This window comes from Hemicordylus capensis, chromosome 4, assembly GCF_027244095.1.
Source record: "Hemicordylus capensis ecotype Gifberg chromosome 4, rHemCap1.1.pri, whole genome shotgun sequence".
In the NCBI taxonomy this organism is placed as follows: domain Eukaryota; kingdom Metazoa; phylum Chordata; class Lepidosauria; order Squamata; family Cordylidae; genus Hemicordylus; species Hemicordylus capensis.
The window spans coordinates 53073873-53095799 of NC_069660.1; the positions used below are offsets into that span (position 1 = coordinate 53073873).

Genomic DNA, 21927 nt, shown 5'->3' on the forward strand with positions numbered 1-21927 from the left:
GCAGATTGTCTGCTATTAAAACACTTGTTTGGAATTTTTTTACATTTATATCCTGCTCTTCATCCAAGGAGCTCAGAGCAGTGTCCATGGTTATGTTCATCCTCACAACAACCCTGTGAAGTAGGTTAGGTTGGAGATACATGACTGCGCCGGAGTCACCCAGTGAGTTTCATGGCTGAATGGAGATTTGAATTTTGGTCTACCTGGTCCTAATCCAGCACTCTAACCACTACATCACGCCATGAGATAATTATGGAAATCTAAAGTACCCATCCTTGATTGCTTTTGGAATAAATGAACCAGGATTTCTACTGTCTTCCCTCACCCTTTTCTTTTTCTTCCTTTTAATCATGCCCTCTGGATAGGATTTGTGATGGTAAAACCTTGCAAACTATAGTCTCTAGATAAACAGAACGCATGAAGGGAAAGGAATAAAAACCATACAGAATCCTATATTGATCTCTACTGTGAGGGTCTATTTTCCTATACAGACAACTTATTTCACGAATTGCTGTACTCTGTGACCTAAAAACCTGAAAAACAATGAAAACTGTTGATTTTAAAATAATTATTCAAAAGGTCCTGTCCATTCTGTGGGCGGTTAGGGAATTAGAGGTACAGAAGCAGACTGCATTTGAGGGAAGGAAGCTGTGAATCTTGGGAAGGAGCAGAATAGCCCAGAGGGGTCTTGAAGTAGTCTGATTTAGGCATAAGGTAGATATGGGCAACAATTTGGCAGGGGAGGGGAAAGAGGATGTTTGCCTGAGGAGTTTTGTCCATGCAAGGATAGAGTTTTGGCGGGGCAAACTTGCATGTGTGTGAGTCTGTCTTAGCTTTTCATAGCTTGGCTGTGACTGTGGGTACTGAGCCTTTGTTAGTGTACTGACTTCATTTGGCTGTAAAGTGCAAAAGAGCCCTAGATAGCAAGTAAACTTGATCCATTGCTGCCCCACCCTCTTCAGTTCTACTCTGTCCCTCTGGCCTTGGATCTTGCTGCAATATATGTGCCAACAATCCTGGAGGTGGGGGTTGGGAATTAGCACTTCAGCGTGGGTGGAGTAGTTGTTGGCGTCCATGGACGCTTGTCTAAACAATCCAGACTGTACAAAATAAAGATTAACATGGTGGGGCTTTGTTATTAGATAGTGGTGCTTTCTCCTCCCAGGCTGTCAATAATGGATTAGATTTGGGGAGGGGGGCTTTGTTTTACACCTCCTATGCACTTGTATCATTTTATTTTATTTTTTGTCCTAATCAATCAGGGGGAAATGGGGTTAAGGTGCTGGGTATGAACAGAGAGAAGAGCTCACAAGCTCTTTCAAGTACGTGGGCGGATGAATGGCATGCAAAGGAAGAACAGGGCGGGAGAGGAGCAAACCCAACTTGAAGGTGAGGGGGAATAGCAGAACTGCTGGAAGTTCTTGAGGGGGATGAAACCTTCATTCAATATTCTGTTTCTGTATAGACAGGATGTGTTGGATTAAGTAAGGAGTTGCGTGTTGAATTAAGGAGCTACGTGGGAGGTGGATTGTTTTGTTTTTACCCTCCCTTGTTTTTGAAAAGCCCACCAATACAGTTGCAAAAATCTCTGCAATAAATTATCCAGTTACTTCTGCATTAATTCTGCTTTCATACTTGGAAACAGACATGTGGGGAGAATGGGATCTGGCAGCTGCAGTTGAAGCAGAGGGGCTCTCCCTCATGCAGACAAATACAGAACTTGTTTGGGATTGTTCACAGAAGCTTGAGTGTGCAGCATTAGTGATCAGAGGGATCAAGGCCTGGCTTGTGCAACCATATCATCCATCTTTCTTCTTTTGCTTCCCAAGTGCTTGAAAATTGACTTTTCTTTCTTCCTACCATCTGGGTGTTCATGAAGCACATGAACAAAACTTCATAACAAGTACTGCTTTCCCGAGCCCTTGAGTCACTGCATCTATTAGCTTCACCTACTGAATATCTGCCTGTCACACAACTCCTAATGGCACAGAGCTTCTGTTGGGGAAGAAGATGCAACTCTAATCTTGTTTATTAATTTGATGCAGTGATTTCTCCATGGGTAGAAGGGAATATGCTTAGACTCTTGGGTGTTCTTTGGAATGTCTCCATCATTATCTTGAGTACATTGGAACTGAATCCCAAGTGAAAAGCTGCCCAGTTGTGGTTTTTGGGCGGGGTGCGGGCGGGGGGTCATGCGGCTAAAGATTCTCCCCACACACACACACACATATGCATGCACTTACACTTACACTTGTAATGCTGTTCCCAAGTCAGACTGTTTGGAATACATATGACTGGTTTGGGCAGGTAAGGAACATCATTGATTGAGATCTCTGTTGTTTTAGACCAGCATTTCTGAAACAATTTGAATACTCCCCCCACCACCACCACCACCCAGCTAAAAATACACTGCCTAGTGAACCCTCCCCTCTTAACCATCTGTTCTAGTGGGTGAACACTTGGCATGTAGCTGTTTGAGTGTAGCCTGCAGCTGCTAGCGAGGATCTGTGGATCAGAGTAAAGACATATGAAAGATTCCTTTCGCAGGAGTGCCCTTCCCAGCCTCATCAGTCACTCTCATTCTCTTGCTTGGCTCTAGTCTCATCTTCTTGCCCAGCACGGGAGTCCAATGCCTTTCCAGTTCTGGTCCTCAGAATCCACTCTGAGCAGAAGAGCAAGCCTAATGCAGCCTTTTGTGAAAGTCTCGGTGTGGGAAGGAACCCTTTGGCTGCCTCTTCTGAGCAACCAGTGTCCGCATTGTCCAGGGTCACACTCTGACAGCGAACTGAGGGAGTGTTGAAAAAAAGAGGGTGAATAATTACATAAAGAGAGGGCAGTGTGCTTGAACTCTGCTTTTGGGCTCATTGTGGGTTGATAGTGGAGGAGCAAGAGAAGGATGCTGGCTGAGGTTGGTAACAAAGGGGGTGGAAGTGCTGTCCTTTACCTGAAGGAGCTGGCCTGTTGGGATAAGCAGAATTAAGTCCTGCAGAGCTGGGGTGGAGGGGAGAGAATGAAAAGGTTGCCCACATGCTCTGAGAAAGTTCCCGCTTAGACCCCTTTGCTCTAGAACAGGGCTGCACAACTTTGGCCTTCCACCGTTTTGGATTGCAACTTCCCTCATCCCCAGCCACAGTGGCCAATAGTCAGGGAGCGCGTTCTCATGATCAGCCCTACCTGGGTAACACAGGGCTAGCCCAGGGTAGGGTTAGCCCATCTGGGGCCCAGGATCGCCCCCAATCTCGCTGCTCCTCCCCTGGGTAGCCCTGATTGGCTACCTAGGTTTCAAGTTAGTCAGGACAAGTGTGTGCCTCTCACTCTCTGCTGTTGTAATGTTGTAAACTGACTAGAGACTTCGGTAGTGGGCAGTATACAGATATGCTAAATAAATGCTCATTGGGGCTCTGCATTGCCGGCAGCCATCTTTATGATAGAGCCCAGGGTGTGGCAGAGAGGAGAGGCCAAGGAGTGCGGAGCTTCTCCAATTCACCACGCTGCTGCTCACACATTGCATTGTGGGATGCCTGGCGGCCCCGGCTTGCTTCCTCCTTCCTGATTGGTGCTAGGCTCACTGCTGTGCCGCTTGTGTGGGCTCGCAGGCGGCAGAGCCCTAAGGGGAAATGGTCATCCCCTTGTGGTTGTGTGAATGACCTCGGGGATTATGGGAATTGCAGTCCAGCATCTACAAGAGGCCAAAGTTGTACAGCCCTGCTCTAGAATGTTACAAACGCCCCTTAGATTCTTAGAACTTGGCAGCAGTAGTTTTCCATCTCAGCAAGTGCTAATGATTGATAATAACCATACTGTGCTAAACCGAACCAATCCCTTCTGCTTTCTTTAATGATCTCCTTGTGCTGTGCTTCAGAGCCAGGCTATTGGCTGACATTGGTGGTGGCAGCACTCAATAAATGTCACTGTGTAACATTTGGTAATGCCTGAATTAGCATCTGTCAGTCTCCTGCTTCACTCAGTACTTATGCTGGGGATATAGCTTGACTGGTGCTAGAAGTGTAAGAAGATCAGGTGTAATGTGCTTCCAGCAACCACCGTGCTTTGGGATGATGTTCTGCTCTCAATAGCACCCTCGATGGTACTAAGGGGAGAACTGTGAAGATTTTGACCGAACCATTTTGAACTTCCACCGACTGCTGAATTAGCCACAACTGCTGGCTGGAACAAGGGCAGGTCACATCATAACAACTCAGCTGAGTTGTTCACAGGAGAGCAGGCATCAGACTACAGATTACTTAATAGATAATCAGTGCTATTGACCTTATTGGCTGTGACTCGTAGAACATCTAATATCTGGTATGGATTCTTAGAAATGCTTCTGTTAAGAACAAATTTCTAGTCCTCATGACTATAGCAATAGGTTAGAATATATTTAGGCAAAATCTACAAAACAATCTAGTGTTGATGGGGTCAGAGAACTTTTATGTTTCAATATGGCTACCTCTCCTTGCCAGTGGCTCCAGTTACAGCATAATTCGTTTATTTTATTTATTTACATTTATATTCTGCTCTTCCTCCAAAGAGCCTAGAGCGATGTACTACATACTTGAGTTTCTCCTCACAACAACCCTGTGAAGTAGGTTAGGCTGAGAGAGAAGTGACTGTCCCAGAGTCACCCAGCAAGTATCATTACTGCCCATCAACCAACCATTTCTTTCTATTCCTACCACATTGTTCTTTACCACAGTTCAGCTGCTGGGTTCAGAATAAAGCAACCTTTCAGTAGGGATGTTCACGAACCAACCATGCACAGGTTTGGCACCGAAATGGTCCGAACCTGTTAGGCACTGCAGGGAGGGGAGCGGGGAGCAGGATCTTTATATTAAAAGGGGAAAGCAGGTCATTACCTGCTCTCCACCGCCACATGCAGCTTCCTGCTGTGGTGGCACTTGGACCAAGAACCCCAGCACGGTGCCAGCGTGCACATGGCATCTGCGCATGCACGGGCACCATGTGCATGTTGGCACCGCATGGGGATTCTTGGGCCAAGTGCTGCCACAGCAGGAAGTGACAGCAGAAAGCTGGGAAGAACCTGCTCTCTTTTCTTTTAAAGCTCTTGCTCTCCTGCTGGTGGTGCCAAACCTGTGCATGAAGCTTCAATCAATCAATCTTTATTATGGTTATAGACCGGCATAAAGTATAAGGGCTGATTACATATTAAAAGTGAGAATAGATAAAAAGTACACAGGGTGATTACATATGGTACGGTACTTAGGGTACCTAATAATATTAAAAATAATAAAAATAGTAGAAAGTATACAAGAAGCATGAGGGTATAAAAACCTGAAAAGGTATAAAAAGGGATGGGGGGCATAAAAAGGAAGGGATGTAAAAAGATTAAAAGACCTGAGAAGACAAGAATAGATAAAAGCCTAAGTAATAAAACTGGATAAGGGGCAGTAAGAAAAAGAGAGGCGTGTAAGTCTTTCTGTTGAGTCGGTGTTGAGTGAGCAAGTGTAGAGCCCACCCAGAGTCACTGAGGGTCAGATTAAGGCTGATAAGACTCACTGCCTGCCATCCGCTGATGAATGCTGGTCTCCGCTGCACAGAACCTGGCAACGCTATATATGATGGCAGGCTTAAAGTCAGGAAGCAGCAAGGAGCTGTAGAATTGGCTTGAACATCCCAGATACTTGCATAGCAATGGGAGGATGAGGGAGATGCATAAAGCTTGGTTTGTGCACATCTCTCTACCTTTCAGATAAATACATACATTTTGGTAGCCTACAAAAGCCCTTTACCAGCCCCACTCACTTGCACATGTAGGGCAGCTTGAATAGTGTATTTACTCCTAACAATGAGATTGGAAAAAAGAATGCAAGATGATTGACTTTGTGTAAAATTGAGCAAACTGGCATAAGTGTTACTAATTTGTGGAACTGGAATTTTTATTTTTGGGGGGGAACAGATTTTGGATCAATAACATGGAACATGAAAAACTTTGTGTATGGGGAGAGAATCTATGCTATTGCATACCCTTCTGTAGTCCTGGTCCTCAGTAGACTGTACTGTAGTAATCACATGACCTCTATCCTACATTCCTTCACTGGGCTGCATTACAGCCCCTTTCCATACAGGACCTCCAAGTTTGTTTAAACATCTGGACCGTTTTAAAAGGAACTCCTGTCAGACATGGAGGCTGTTCATATGAGCAGCCCTACCCAGGCTTGGGCAGCGCATGATATAGGGCTGCTCTGGTGAAATGCTGGGATTGAGGCTGGTCCTGGTGCTGTCCTCCCAGGTAGCCCGGGATTCTTACCCGACCGTTGACCTGGCTGCACGCAGCCTGAGCGGACACAGAGCTGGGCACCTAGAGTGCCTGACTCATGATGGAATCCCTCAGGGCACCACATTCAGCACCCAGTGCATTGTGGGGGTGTCTGGAGGCCGGGACTCATTTCCCCAGCTCCCAGAACACCACATGACTCTCAAAGGCTCTGGTTGTGTGGGCACACAAGCCGTGCATATCGGGCCCATGCCGGATTGTCTTGGGGGTGGGGGAAGGAAGGTAGGTGCTATCCTGCCTTTCCCCCTTCCTGCCCTCCATGGCACTCTCAGAGATCGTGTGTGCGACTTCATGGTCTATCATAATTTGAGTCTGCCTGTGCTAGTCTTCTTGGAATTTGAAGTGCAGAGCACCAGACGAGATGAATGAAGCCTTTTGTGTTTTTGTTTTTAAAAAAGTTTCCTGCTCCTTCCCCAAACACCTGCTCCTTCCAGACCCTCCGCATAGGAAAGAAGCTTGTTCCTGTTCATGGTGTTCCTGAACCTCTGTCCCATGAGGAAGGGTTGGCAGCAATTCCTCATGCTTGCTGTGTCCCTGATTCTTCTCCTGGGATGCCCCAAGGTCTGGCTGGCTTGTTCCCTTCTAGGCCTGTGTTTTGAAAGACGCAGCTGAGCTGTGAAACCCAGTTTCTGTTTCTGAGCACATTTCAGTTTACACTGGTTGACATTCAGATGGGATTTTTCTCTATTTTTAAAATCTATATTAACATCCATGCATTAGAATCCAGAAGTGGTAGTTATTCTAGTTCAGTTAATCCAGAATAAAATTTTGATCTTTTGTTTCTACCACAATTATGCCTTTGGAATTAAAATAATAATAATCCAACATCATTCAAAGTGTTACACCGAGGGAGGTCAAAGAATAGCAAAACAATGGCTCTTTGCCACTTTTTTGACCACCATGGTTGTGAGTAAGACAGGGTGGTTAAAGGGTGCTAAGACATACTTCTTCACAGTATGTTTTGCATAATCAGGAATATGCACTCTTGGATATATATCAAAACCATGAATCATCTTCTTGTTCAAACAATTTAGTGTCTGAAGTTGGGCTTGCAATGAGTATACTTTTAATTGGATTTAATCTTCTTGTGATTTAATTTTACTGCTTCCTTGTTTTCTTTGTTTTGGAAAATAGGGTGGGAATTAAAATGAAATTAAATAATTTTTCATAGCTGCTAACGCTTTGTTTCCATCCCTGGACTGTAATGGGTGGGGATGTCTGATCCTATTGCTGAATAGCATCTCCATGTTAACTCTTTGCTAACCACTGCTGTTTCCTATGTGTTGCAGCTGGGATGAGAGCAGTTCCATCAGCAGCGGCCTCAGCGATGCCTCAGATAACCTCAGCTCAGAAGAATTTAATGCCAGCTCTTCGCTCAATTCCCTGCCTTCCACCCCGACGGCTTCCCGCAGGAACTCCGCCATAGCGGTAGGTAGGCCAAGCACTTGGGATACCCAGAGATGCCTGCATGTTTTCATGCCATTCTAGCAGACTTGGTACTGGAGAAAGTTGCTGAATGAAGTCTAGGAAAGGGATTGCCTTTCCATAAAGCTCATGCTAGTTTATCAGGGGGAAGAGAGAGACTCCTGGTGCTACATTTCACTTTAAGTCACAGTAGTGGAAACCAAAGCCCAAGGAGATTTAACGATGTTCCAGAGTATTTAGTGTTCTGTCCCTGTGTTCTGACCCTGATGCAGTATTCGTTCATTCTGCCCTGTGTTTTGTCCCTGATGCAGTATTCATTCATTCATTCATTCATTGTACTTTTATACCGCCTGATATAGAAATCTCCAGGCGGTGTACAAATTAAAACATACAACAATATAAAACAGTTAAAATTCATAAAACAGATAAAATCTCAATAAATAAAAACACATTAAAATTATATTTTAATTAAAAGCCTGGGGAAAAAGGTACGTCTTCAGGGACCTCCTAAAAGCAAATAGAGAAGGAGATGCTCTTATTTCAGAAGGGAGCACGTTCCAGTAGGGACTTCTGATTTGGAACTAAAGGAGTGGTTTTTCTTTCATTTGTGAAACTGGTGTGTACTGCAGCCGTTTGGGAGCTTTGATCATTTGAAAGAGGGCTGTGGTGCATCCATGAGTAGAAAGGCTGAGGTACCAAGCTGACTATCTTTCCATTGGTGTCTTTCCTCTAGCTGCGGACAGACTCAGAGAAGCGCTCACTGGCGGAGAGTGGGTTAAACTGGTACGGAGAGCCAGAGGAAAAGGCTCAGAAGAAGATGGATTATGACAGCGGGAGTCTGAAAATGGAGCACAGTTCCTCCAAGTGGCGGCGGGAGCGCTCTGAAAGCTGCGATGAGGCTCCTGCCAAAGGCGGGGAGCTGAAAAAGCCAATCAGTTTGGGCCCTCCTGGATCTTTGAAGAAGGGCAAGACACCACCTGTGGCTGTGACTTCCCCAATTACACATACAGCCCAGACTCTTAAAGTGGCAGGTGAGGTTCGAACAGGAAGTGGAGACATAATGGTTGATGTCCTGACTAACAGTGCAGTGGTGCAATATGCAAACCATCTCCACAGTGTTTAGCAATGCAAAGTGATGCTGGGTTTTTTTTGGGGGGGGGGCCTCTGGGGGAGGGATTTGCTGATCCCTCTGGAAGTACTCCCTACAAATCAGAAATAGGTTCCTGAAGGTCATGCAGTCCTCGGGGACCTACTTCACAGGGAGAGGGAGGATAGCTGAAAATTGCCCCCTTGTCCACTATGCACGCACATGATTCTGAATTTACTGTACATCATGGAGGTACAGCTCCTCACTAACTGTTGTCAGCAGGGCTGTGGCCACTTGTCTGCTTGCCATTCATCTTGAGTGTCAAACCTAGAGGACTATCATTGGCTACTAGTCTGGTGGCTATAGGCAACCTCCAAGATGCCTCTAAATACCAGTTGCAGGGAGCAACAGCAAGAGAGAGGGCATACCCTCACCTCTTGCCTGTGGGCTTCTCGGAGGCATCTGGTGAGCTCTTGTGTGAAACAGGATGCTGGACTGGATAGGCCTTGGGCCTTATGTTCTTCTAGTTCACCTGTTTCCAGAGCTCAGTTCAGTGGTCCCTTGAGACTTCTGTGGATCCTGTATTTGTATATCAGGAAGAGCCTTCCAGAGTAAGCACATGAAACCCTGGCCCTTTCAGGATGACTGGTTTCACAGAACCAAGAGTCATCTGGTGGGCCACTGTGTGAAACAGGACGCTGGACTGGATGGGCCTTGGGCCTGATCCAGCTGGGCTGTTCTTATGGAAATGTAAATAATATAGTTCCCTGTTCCCCAAAGGGCTCACAATGTGAAAAGAAACACTAGGTTGACACCAGCAACAACCACTGAAGGAATGCTGTACTGGGGCTGAACAGTTGCTCACCCCCTGCTAAATAGAAAAGAATCACCACTTTAGAAGGTGCCTCTTTGCTCAGGTAGCAGGGATCCACTTCACCATTGAGGTCTCCTATTGCTCTGCAGATGGACTGTGGACTAGTGTGGGCTCACCTCAGTGTGAGGACTGGCTAGTCTACCTGAGTACTTGTGATCATCTTATACTCTCATCAAAAAATTTTCTTGTATCTGTTCAGACCTTTATCTCCTGACTGGATGCTTTAAATTTCTCCACCAGGTAAGCCTGAAGCAAAAGCAACAGACAAGAATAAGCTGTCTGTGAAAAATGCCAGCCTGCAGCGCTCCTCTTCTGATGCTGGCCGAGATCGGCTTTCGGACGCCAAGAAGCCACCTTCTGGGCTCACCCGGACCACCACCTCTGGCTCTTTTGGCTACAAGAAGCCCCCTCCTGCAACTGGCACTGCCACCGTGATGCAAGCTGGTGGGTCAGCCACTCTTGGAAAGATTCAGAAGACCTCCAGCATCCCCGTCAAGCCAGTCAATGGCAGGAAAACCAGCTTAGATGTCTCTAATGCTGGAGAGCCTGGCTTCATGGCCCCTGGGGCCCGCACCAACATCCAGTACCGGAGCCTGCCACGCCCAGCCAAATCTAGCTCCATGAGTGTGACTGGGGGGCGCAATGGGCCGCGGCCTGTCAGCAGCAGCATTGACCCCAGCCTCCTCAGCACAAAAGGGGGCATCTCTGTGTCACGGCTCAAGGAGCCCTCTAAAATTGGCACGGGGCGGAGCACACCAGTGCCCGTGAATCAGACAGACAGAGAGAAAGAGAAAGCCAAAGCCAAGGCAGTGGCCCTGGACTCCGACTGCATCTCCCTCAAGAGCATTGGCTCCCCTGAAAGCACCCCAAAGGCTCAAGGCAGCCACCAGACCTCTGCCAAAGTGGCTGAGCTGCCGCCAACACCACTCAGGTAGGGACTCACTTGGTACCTTAAGGAGGGCTCACCTTCTCTTAAAATCTGCTGTCTCTGCCCTGAAGACATGAATGGTGTATGTTTAAAGCTAGTCATTGCTGGCATCTTACAGGGCCCAGAGTTTGTGATTGCATGCAGCTATTAAAATAGTATGGAATATAGGTGAATATAAACCTAACAATCCCATTATTTATACAGTGCACCAAGAGAAATAACAACAAAGCCTTGCTGAGTGTTGGGCCTTGAACTCTGACTTTGGAATTAACTTTGGGAGCTGCAGGAGATGTGCCCGCTTCTGATTTTTGATTATGTGCTAGCGAAAACCTAGGTAGGAGGGGGAAGTGATCATGTGGGCATCTTGCACTGGATAGCTCGGCTTTTCTTCCTACCTCATTAAACAGGTGGGTACAGGTGCTGGGTCAGATGGTGCTGCCCTACCCTGTGTGAGGCTCCCACACAATTTCTTCCCCATCCTCCAACCGAAGTTTTTTATTTGCCCTGGAATTACTTGGGGCAGTGAGGGATCTCCAGGTGGGACTGGTGCTGTGATGGTAGGGGAGGGGGGTCCAGATACAAACTCTGCTCAGGGGGCCAGCCTGGATCCCAAGCACTATAACCCGGACACAGTCAGAATTATGAGCCTCAGACAATGAATGTGAGTTTTGTGTGCACAGGGTAGCAGGGTGGCTGTCGGTTGTGAGGCCAAAGCGCTGTGTGGTTCTTCCACTCTACCCTCAGTGCTGGAGTGTCTTGTAATTGTACTCCTCTGGGTTCCAAGGTCACTATGTGACTCAGGAGCGTGTGTGTGCGTGCATATTTAGAATTCTGTACTAAAAAAACACCCAGGTTCTGTAGTTCCATTAGCTAGAGACCTGCTCTTTTGAAAACAAACTCATCCCCCCCCCCGAAAACTGTACAGATCTCTCATGTCCTGTTTCCAATGTGTGATATGATCACAGGCACACAAAGTGGTCCCTGTACCCTCGGTGTTCCCTTCTCCAGAGATCCCTGCTCATAGCTGTGCCCTAACACTGTGCTCCTTCCCTGCAGGTCAGCTGCCAAAAGCTACGTGAAAGCCCCTTCTTTGGCCAACTTGGACAAGGTGAACTCCAACAGTCTGGACCTCCCTCCCTCCAGTGAGCTCCACCAGATACATGGTGGCAAGCTGCAGGAGCCACACTCGGCTGCAGTGGGCTCCCACCTTACGTCGTGCTTCACGCCAAGCCCTGCACCAGTCCTCAACATTAACTCTGCTAGTTTCTCCCAGGGCCTGGAGCTCATGGGGGGCTTCAGCATCCCCAAGGAAACCCGCATGTATCCCAAGCTCTCGGGGCTGCACAGGAGCATGGAATCCCTGCAGATGCCAATGAGCCTGCACAGTGCCTTCTCTGCAGGCAATACTACTGCTCCCACCACTGCTCCCATCCCTCCTGTTCCTGCCGAGGAGGAGCCCACTGAGATGGCCTGGACGGGGAGTCCCAGGATCTCACACCTGGACAGGTAGGATGCTTCTCAAGCTAGATGGGATGGTAACTTTTAGGAAAGGGATTCTTCATAAAGGAACCCCTTGTCCCTGTAATGAAATGCTTGCAGTGTGATCAGGAAGGGAGATGGTGATGGGGGTGGAATTACAATGCACATTCTTTGCCAGGGAATGCAAACTCCAGCATAATCTTTGAGTTCATTCTTCTGGTACCTCTCTCTATGGCAAAGGTCCAGTGGCACCAACGGTGCAAATGCAAACTTCTCTTTTTAACTTAAACCCAAGATACAAATAAAAGCTTCCCTCTCATTGAAGCCCAATATGTCCTGCATTCCTAACCTTTCACAACTAGTTTATCTCCCATCAGGAGCCACAGCTGGACTTGGGCAAACAATTAACAAGTACTGTTGTTCATTTCCCTTCCTGCAGCTCTAACCGTGACCGGAATACATTGTCCAAGAAGGGACTACGGTAATCATCCTTCCCCCACTAATCCCCCCCCCAAGTTGATAACAATTTGACATTTTTGGCAGTGTTTTTTTTTTTTTTTTTTAAAGAAATCAGTTACCTGGAATTGGGTAGGAATGGCCTACCCTTTTTTGTGCAGAGAAACTGCCTTTTGGCTAGCTGAAGCAACAAGCACTGCGCATAATTCTGAACATGCTGTTTATCATCTGCTTACTCAGGGAACTTGAAATTCTTCAGCACTAAAGATTTAGGATTCCATAGAAAATGGACTACCTATGTAGGCTGGTTCTCACAGTCGTAATTTCAGCAGGACAAGCATCCTACCCAGGTTCAGAAGCTGTGCATGCCCCTGATCTTTGATCGTGTGCTAGCCAAAATCTAGATGGTAAGAGGGGGAAGTGATCATGTGGGAGCCTTGGGCTGGGTAGGACAGCTTTTCTTCAACTCATTAAACAGATGGGTACAGGTGCTAGGTAGGATGGCACCACCCTACCCAGCATGAGATTCCCACACAATAACTTCTCCCTCCTCCTACCTAGGTTTTTACTTGCACACAATCAAAAATCAGGAGCGCACCCAACTCCCGAAGCTTGGTAGGACGCTTGTCCTACCTAGTTTATGGTTGTGAGACCAAGCTAAGTGTTAGTTTACAAAGTGCCCCACCCAGTTTCAGTCGTTCCAAATTAGAGTGGAGGTCTGGCGATATTTCCTCACTTCTTGGTTCTGTTGCTTGATCACATCTGTCAGAGGGCAGGCACAGCTGTCCCACCTATGCAGAGCAGAAGCCCCTGTAAGAGCCATTTTGTATGAACTATATTGACCTTATTTTTATTTCTAATGGCTGCGATAGCATTTGTTTTAAAAGCAACAAAGCAGAACCCACAATTAATAAATAATATAGAGTGGAATAAAATCCTGTGCAGGATTTGTAGAGCTACAATTTTTGCTTTAGTCTCTACTGATTTTTAGGGCCACTTTCAAATATTTGCTGGTGTGAAATGCATTCACTGACTTAAGTTGTCCCCCCCCCCCCGCCCCACATTGATTTCACTTGGGAGGCATGCCTTGCATCCTGATGAAGGTATGCTGCTCTTCTTTTAGAAAGTTCTGAGGGATGTAGTAGGCTTCCAGTGGTCCATATTTCTTCAGCATCACCATTGCTATAGATTAGGTGCTTCGAGGTCATTTGCAAACAGTGACATTCCAAATGTTTTTGGAGTTATAACTTGTACGGTACTTCAAATTGGCCATTTTGAATGAAAAGGTTATGTTCCACATTTAAACCCTCTCATGAAGTGGTGCAGTGGGGAAATGCTTGACTAACAAGCAGAAGGCTGCCGGTTCGAATCCCCGCTGCTACTATATTGGGCAACAGTGATATAGGAAGATGTTGAAAGGCCATTATCTCATACTGTGAGGGAGGAGGCAATGGTAAACCCCTCCCATATTCTACCAAAAGAAAACCACAGGGCTCTGTGGGCACCAGGAGTCGAAATCAACTTGATGGCAAACTTTACCTTTATATACGGTACTGGGGAACTTAAGAGGGTTAGAATCAGGAAAAGTTGGTCCTTATTCTTTTCCACAAGTAGAACAGAGACGTGTTATTCAACAATCTCCCAACAGTTGTAAAGATATAGTTCTGATTGTTAAACCAGGGCTTGGACCAGGAAACCTGATAAGATTTGCATCATAATCAGAATCTCTCTGTTTAACATCTTGAACATAGGAGAGGAAACTTGTTAAGGCTCACCCACCACAGATCCTTTATGGCTCTCTCCTTCCAAAGTACTACCAATCTGCATCCAAACTGGTCTCGCTTTACACCTCTTTCCCTTGGTTTTGGCAGGTATCAAATCCAGTCCCAGGAAGAAGCCAAGGAGAGGCGGCACTCCCACACCACTGGAGGGCTACAGGAATCAGATGATCAGTCCGAGCTGCCTTCTCCTGCTGTCTCCATGCCGTTGGCTGGAAAGGCTCCACTCACTAATATTGGTTAGTTCTCTTTACTCCTTTTTTCCTGCAAGAGGATGCTTGCGGCAGAGGGCACGATAGTTCTGAATCAGTGCAATCCAACTGAAGCCATTGATTTTCTTCCTTCCAAAAAAATATTGCCAACTTGCCCAGAGTCTAAAGAAAATGCCATATCGAAAGGACACCTTGAGGGGTGCCCTGGAGGTAGCTTATAATATCACCCGGGGAGATGGAGTGTAAAACGTGAAAGATGGACTTCCATCACCACACTGCCTGATATGACTTTAGGTATCATGACAGAAATGAGCACATCTGTTTTGTCCTTCTCATGGGTCTTGCCTGCTGCTGTTCTTGATGGAAATGTGACACATTAGTGACACCAGAAGCCAGGTCATACTGGATGGTGATGTAACATCCCTAGACCCAACTGGTTATCTCCAGGGACAATAGTGATAAGAGCACCAGGGGAAAAAAGATTCATGTAGATATCTTGCTGACCCAGGGTGATTTCACTGGCTGTAGTACATTTGCAAATAGGAAAAACTAGAGTGGAAACACACCAAGGTGTGTTAGTATTTCACTGCAGAGCTGACCTGAATTTTTATGAGTTTTGATTTTAATGTTGTAATTTGCATGTTTAGTGCGGGAGGACCTTTCACCAAACAAATAAACAAATCTGCAAAAAGCCAAACATTTTTCTACTTTTCACCCAAGTTGTGGGTGCTAATGACAGCTTGACAGAGCTATGTAAAAGTCCCAGAGACAAAGAAAAATTGTGTGGATGCACATACATATTAAAGTTGAGATGAGCCCAGTCTGTTTGATTCATTTTTGTTATTGTCAGAAAGCAGCTGCATTTTCCCATATGCCATTTCATTCAATATTTCATCCTTTTGGTCGGACAGGATTCAAATTCAGGACACTAATCACATCTCAGGCAGAACTGTGGTAGAACACCCAAAGGCTGATCTTTAAGGCTCCAGGGAATTGCTTAGTCCCTGAACTAACCAAGAGGGCATCACGCAGGGAAGCTTTTGAGCCTTGGGAGCAATTGATTGGTAAAATCCTGGAGCTTCTGTAACCAATGTCAAGGAAGCTTCCCAAATTGACTGAGTTAAAACTTTGGCAGAATCCTTTTATAGATAGTCTTTAAGCCCTCCCCTCCTAGCTCATGTGACCAGCAACAACCCTTTTCTGCACTACATAGCATTAAAAAGTAGATAAACATAAAACAGATGCAGTTTTGAGGGCACATATGGAAAAATGCAGGTGGTTTTTGACAATAGCAAAAGTGAAAGTGCAGCTAGGCTGTTTGGACTCATATCTACTTTAAAAGGTAGACAGTCCAATGCATTTTGACTAAAAACAGCTCATCATCATTTAAAGCCCTGAATGGTTTAGGCCTAGGTTACCTGAGAGAGCGCCTTTTCTTGCAAGACCCCCACTATACTCATTAGGAACATCAGGAGAGATCCGTCTTCGGGTGCCACCAGTTCATCTCGTGGCGACCTGGGATCAGGCCTTCTCAGTTGTCACCCCTAAGTTGTGGATCACACTCTCCATGGGCATAAGAGGCTTATCGTCTTCCGAGGCTTTCAAGAGAGCTATGACTCCTCCTGTTTTCAGCCTGGTTTTTAATAATATTTAACTGGTTTTTAAAGTTTTAGAAATTGAGTTTTATGTTAATATTCTAACTGCTTTTGTTTTATGTTACATTTTAATAGTTTCAGTTTTGGATGTGGACTGCCCTGTGCCCTTCTGGGATGGGCAGTATATAAATAAAATAAGGGATAAACTTTTAAAGGTCAGTGAATATAAAGCACATATAAACAGTCCGGAATTTTCCTGAACATGTATTAGAATATTGATGCACCTTTTATGTCTTTCCATTCTAGTATTTACTTTTTTTTAATATAGTAGATTTAGTCTTGATTTCTCCTGTCTTTGGAGGGGATTAAACTATACTGAGCACCCCCAGTATCTGTGTGGGGAAGACTGAGCCAGTGTGAGTTCTCTATTTATGTCAGAGTGAGAGAGGGACAGATGTTACGTATGGACTATTTGCTGTTCCCAAGATGCTCCCAGCAGCTTTAGTCATGGACTTGCTATAGTGACACAGATGCCAACAGGTTCATATGTAAGATGTGGTGCGTACATAGTAGTCCTTTCCTTATATCTCCACCTTGGCTGTTTTTAAGGAATCCCCCATGTGTGGTAGGGATGTTCACGAACTGGTTCGACCAGTTCAAAGGTCGGGGGGTGGGTAGCTTTAAGGACCGGGAAGGGTGCTCTCCCCCCCCATGTCCTCCCCCCGTTGGCTCTGTACTTTAAGACGGTCCCGCAGGGTGGCAGCGTAGCTCCTTGGTGCATGGCAGACCAGAAGTACCTGGAAGTGCCCAGCTCATGTGCGCATGTTGTGCTCCCGTCACTCTCATACATGCGCACTGTGCACTTCTGGGTTCTTCCAGGTCAGCAAGGAGGTGTGCTGCCACCCCTTCAGCACTGTTTTAAAGCACAGCGCCAGCAGGGGGGGTAAGAGGACCCTTCCCAGTCCTTAAAGCTACCCCTCCCCCTCACACACACACACCTTTGAACTGGCAGTTGCCGGTCCCGTGCACATCCCTCCTGCGTGATGCACCCTCTTGCCTAGACCCTGTCCCTGGCTCCGAGCTGCTCTGACCATCCTCTCCTCCCCTGCCCCCTTCTCCTGCAGTGAGTCCCACGGCAACCAACACCCCGAGGATCACCCGCTCCAACAGCATTCCCACTCATGACTCCACCTTTGAGCTGTACAACGCCTCCCCTATGGGCAGCACCCTCTCCTTGGCAGACCGGCCCAAGGGCATGATCCGCTCGGGCTCCTTCCGCGACCCTGTGGATGATGGTGAGAGCCCTGCACCCAGCCCGGAGGGCAAGGTTTTCCTCTGCGGTGGGAGGGATCCCGTGAATTCTCATGAGGGCATCTCCCGAGCAGCTCAGGATATCTTGGCAGGTGGCCAGTGCAGCTCTGAAAAGGTTTCTTGCAGTAGGGCAGCAACATGATTCGGCAGAGATGGAAGGTGTGAGTAGGTGAACCGGGCGCCTCTGCAACATTGCTTTCTCCCTCCTGCACGTTGGCCAGCACTAAGGAAGCATTCACGTTGCATAGAGCAATAAACGGCCAACTCAGGAGGCTGTGCTGCCAGGGATGGGACCATTGCTCGGTGGCAGAGGAGCATCTGCCTTGCCTGCAAAGAGTCCCGGGTTCAATCCCTGGCAGCATCTCCAGATAGGACTGGGAAAGACTCCTGTCTGGAACCCTTGCAGAGCCGCTGCCAGGCAGTGTAGCAGGCAGTACTGAGCTAGGTGGATCAATGGACTGACTCGGTAAAAGGCCGTGATCCTTACTGTTGATCAAGAAGGGGTCACTTTGGCAAAAAGGTTCCAATGTGGGAGCCCTTTCCCACTATGCTGGCACTTTTCTCAGTGCTGGGAGGACCCGTTAAGATAAGCGGAGCCCTTTCGTAAGAGGAAACTGCTGAGAAAGGCTAGACTTCCCAGCAACTCTGTGCACACCTCCCAAGATGGTGCAGGGGCTCAAGAGGGCTCCGTTTCCCTTAAAGGAGCCCTACGGTGCTGGGTGAAGCAGAGCACGGCTGCACAGTGGACTAGTTGTCTCCACAAGGGGCCGGTGGGGGTGGGGTGGGGGGCTTATGCAGAGTATTCAGCTTTGGCTGAAGTTTCACACAGGCCCAATAAAGAGTCAGTCAGGGAGTTGCACTTAGGGTTGACGGGGGCCTCCACTGGCCCCTGGGCCTTAAAATGAAGAACACTGGTTTATGGCAGCTTCCAGTGTTCCTATGAAGTTTTCCCTCTTCATGCTGGGATGAATGATCCTTCATTGTAGGGAATTTAAATCATCCCAAGCATTCACAAGCAAAGGGATATGGCTAGCTTCTCCCAGGACTAAATGTTCTTCTGAACCTCTAGGTTTCCTGCACTAGTCATCAAGAGAACCCTCGTATTAATTCCGGATGCTCTTGGTGTGATGGTCCCACCCCTCTGCACACACCTGCCCTCTGGGTCCCCCTCTCCTCACCCCCTGTGCGCGCTCATCCTCCCAAGGCTCTTTGCTGACCGGCTGCTCTCCCTTCCGTGGCCAGGGGATGCCCGGTGACACATGTCTCTCTCTGTCTTATTGCAGTTCATGGATCCGTGCTGTCCCTGGCGTCCAGTGCTTCCTCCACTTACTCCTCCGTAAGCTCTGTTCCCTTCATCAGCCAGCCTGTCCTACCCTTTGCTTTCTCTGTGCTGCATCCTAGCAGGCTTTCCTAGGGAGATCTCCTGCTACAGTCTTTTCAGGCAGAGTGGGGTGGGGGGCAGCAGATGCAGGGCTTGGCATGCTGGTCTTCTAGCGGGGCGGAGGGGGGCGCGGCATGGAACAATAAGTTGCACGATGTTGCGATGAGAAGGGTAATGTGGGGGCTGGAAAGAGTGCCATGCTGGGGCCGGTTCTGTGCATGGCTGTTGTTCACCTGTGCTGTCTTTGCCTGTGAATGCCTCTGCTCTACTTATATACCCTAACTGCCTGCCTCTCTGTCTCTCCTCTGCCCCATCATGTGCTGCCAGGCTGAGGAGAGGATGCAGTCTGAGGTACAGTAAGATCCTCTCTTTCCTCCCCTGCATTGCTCTTGACTGTCGGTGGAGAGCAAAGGGCCTTTCTGCACCCTGACCTTCCTCCCCTCCTCTTCTTTTTCCTGCAGCAAATCCGCAAACTGCGGCGTGAGTTGGAGTCCTCCCAGGAGAAAGTGGCCACCCTGACATCCCAGCTCTCAGCCAATGTGAGTTGCCTTGTTTCCTCAGAGTTGGCATAAGTTTATTTATCTTATTTAACCTATTTTATTATGTTAATAAGAATGGATGCTCCAATCTATGCGCTGGATTTGAATTTGAGTCCAGGCAGGTTCTGTACTGACCATTGCTTTTGTATTCAGAAGTAATTATGCAGTGTAGGGAAATCAGTGGCTGACATGCTTTGCAGTGAATCCGCAGTGTTAGCAAGCCACCAGGACTGCTGCACATGCAAAAGGCAGCCCAAGGGCTGCTGCAAAATGCCTTAAAACAGCATGTGGGCCCTTGTGTCTTGCTCCTTCGGTTGTTCCCAATGGAAGAAGCACTGCAGAAGTGCCCATGTGCAGGTGGGCAACAACCTGTCTCTGCAACAGCCCTGGACTGCCTTTTAAGTGTGCAGTGCAAAGGTTTCACTGTGCAGAATGTCAGCCAGCGGAAACGCTACAGAGGGGAAGACCAAGAAATGCTAGAAGGTGTTGGGTGGAACTGAGACAGTGGCTGAGAACGCTGTGAGGAAAGATGGCTTGCTGGGCAAAACTGCACTTCAGCCTTGCAAATGTCAGCAGCCCTATCCAAGTAAGGATTTGCAGGCTTACCTTCCCCAGTGCTGATCCTTTGAAATGTATTCTGTGTGAGACAGAAGATGAGATTCTGACATCTGCCTGCAACGGTGCCCTATTGAACAACTGCGGCGTCCATGCAGTCCAGAACTCTGTCCTTGATTGTCTTGCAGGAAATGACCATAGAAAATTGAGGAGTGGGGACAGAATTGGCTTTTCTCTATTCAACATGGAACAGGAGCACCCTCTTGTGGGCACTTATGGTTTTGGTCATGCAGTATTTCTCAAACGTATTGAGGATGAAAGGAAGGATTGTGTCGTGGAATCTGTGTCGAATCCTGGCAACCACAGAACCATGTCGTTTTCTTGGTAGAATACAGGAGTGGTTTACCATTGCTGCTCCCTAGGCCAGCTGCTTCTCTGCTGTGCCACTGAAGCTGATGACCCCTCCTAAATTGTTTCTACCTTTTGCCCCCCAGAATCAACCACCTGCTCTTCTGCATAATGGATGGAAATCTTTGCATGCAGTCATATATCCTTGCATGCAGTGTGTTGCTTTGTGCAGAGATTTGTCAGGACACAAAGCACTTATCCGACACTGGCATTAGAAACAGAAATGGGACCAGGCATCTCTGATCCCTGCTCTGCAAAAGCCATGCATAGGAAAATTCCATTGGAATACAGCAGCCTCTCTTTTCTGAGCAAGTAGGGGAGCGATCACTCTGACAGACCCAATGTGGATCAAAGGGTCCTCTGCTGGGCAGTATTTAACCTGCCAATAAGTCTTGGCTGGAGCAGGGAGAAAAGGCCACCTGCCTCAGAAATATTATCTTTCTCTGGAAATCTGCCTCCCCTTACCAGATTCATACTCCTAAGGGCACCTGCCCCATAGTAATGAACGGTAAAGCTGGGCTTTTAAGTGTGTCTCTCAACCCTTGCTTTCTTACCATATATGTCTCCTGTAGGACTATAATCTCTGATCAGATTAGTTGATTTAACTAGGAACTTGCAGCATTTTGTGCAATATCATGCCGTGTTTCTTTATATGATTGCTTCTTCATGCTGGGATGTGACTCTTGATGCTTTTTCCTTTTCCAGGCTAATTTAGTAGCTGCCTTTGAACAGAGCCTGGTAAACATGACATCCCGTCTCCGACATCTTGCAGACACTGCAGAAGAGAAGGTGAGTACTGTAGAGGAGAAGCAGCACTGGGACATCTATGTACCGAAAGACCAGGTCACAGAATCTACTGCCTTTCTTCCCCTCTCTGTCCCACCATATAGCAATCAGTTCTCTGATCCATCCTGTTGGGTGTCCACTGAATAGAATGGCTTAAAACTCTGCAGGTAACATTACAAGGCAACTAGTCCCAACAAGTAAACTTATATGCTGTTTTAATGTATTTTACTTTATGCTGGCCAAAGACTGTAATAAAGACTGATTTATAATAATCCTACAGCAGCAAGTGTGAATGCACGTGTGTGTTTGTGCGTGAGAGAGTGAGTAGGCCTTTCTTTTAAATGCCTGTATAGTCATGCCAGAAATTTCAGTAATGGAGGACCCCAAATGCTTTCGCCATGTATTTGAGGTGAGACACCGCCATGTGTGCAGAGGGGGAGGCAGAAGAAGGGAAGCCCAGACCTGGGGACGTTGGCCATCCGCAAGTGTAGCCATTGCTAGCCTGAGTGGACTGTTGAGCAGACCCTCTTCTTATTCCTTCCTAAGTCCTGTGTGCCCTGAAGGAAAGGCGGGAGAGAAGAGCACCAAACCAAAAGCTTAATGCCATCCACTCTTTCGTTATTTGGCCTGCTATAATTTTTGTGTCCTGTATTTAAACTGTAAGCTGCCTTGAATGCTTCTCCCACTGCCAAACAAAGAGGTGGTACATAAATGCAAAATATAAATGCCTAAATGTGTAATGCCTACGCCTATGAGAGCACTGGGGCTCTGGAGGGAAGGGCACAGAACGTGGAAAAGAGCTGGGGGGAGGAGTTCAG

General features: G+C 47.3%; 1 protein-coding gene across 8 annotated transcripts in view; it reads left to right on the forward strand.

Moving 5' to 3' along the window:
* The window catches only part of NAV1 (neuron navigator 1), a 409357-nt gene that overhangs the window by 353626 nt on the left and 33804 nt on the right, over nucleotides 1-21927 (forward strand). For 7 of the 8 annotated variants that reach the window (XM_053243557.1, XM_053243560.1, XM_053243556.1 and 4 more), the window contains 10 exons: nucleotides 7585-7723; nucleotides 8454-8751; nucleotides 9922-10612; nucleotides 11666-12115; nucleotides 14416-14561; nucleotides 17254-17424; nucleotides 18724-18776; nucleotides 19149-19172; nucleotides 19283-19360; nucleotides 21029-21112. In XM_053243557.1, the coding sequence (XP_053099532.1) occupies nucleotides 7585-7723; nucleotides 8454-8751; nucleotides 9922-10612; nucleotides 11666-12115; nucleotides 14416-14561; nucleotides 17254-17424; nucleotides 18724-18776; nucleotides 19149-19172; nucleotides 19283-19360; nucleotides 21029-21112 (2134 nt within the window). The remainder of the gene's footprint in view (nucleotides 1-7584; nucleotides 7724-8453; nucleotides 8752-9921; nucleotides 10613-11665; nucleotides 12116-14415; nucleotides 14562-17253; nucleotides 17425-18723; nucleotides 18777-19148; nucleotides 19173-19282; nucleotides 19361-21028; nucleotides 21113-21927) is intronic. The other variant, XM_053243559.1, reaches the window with a different exon arrangement.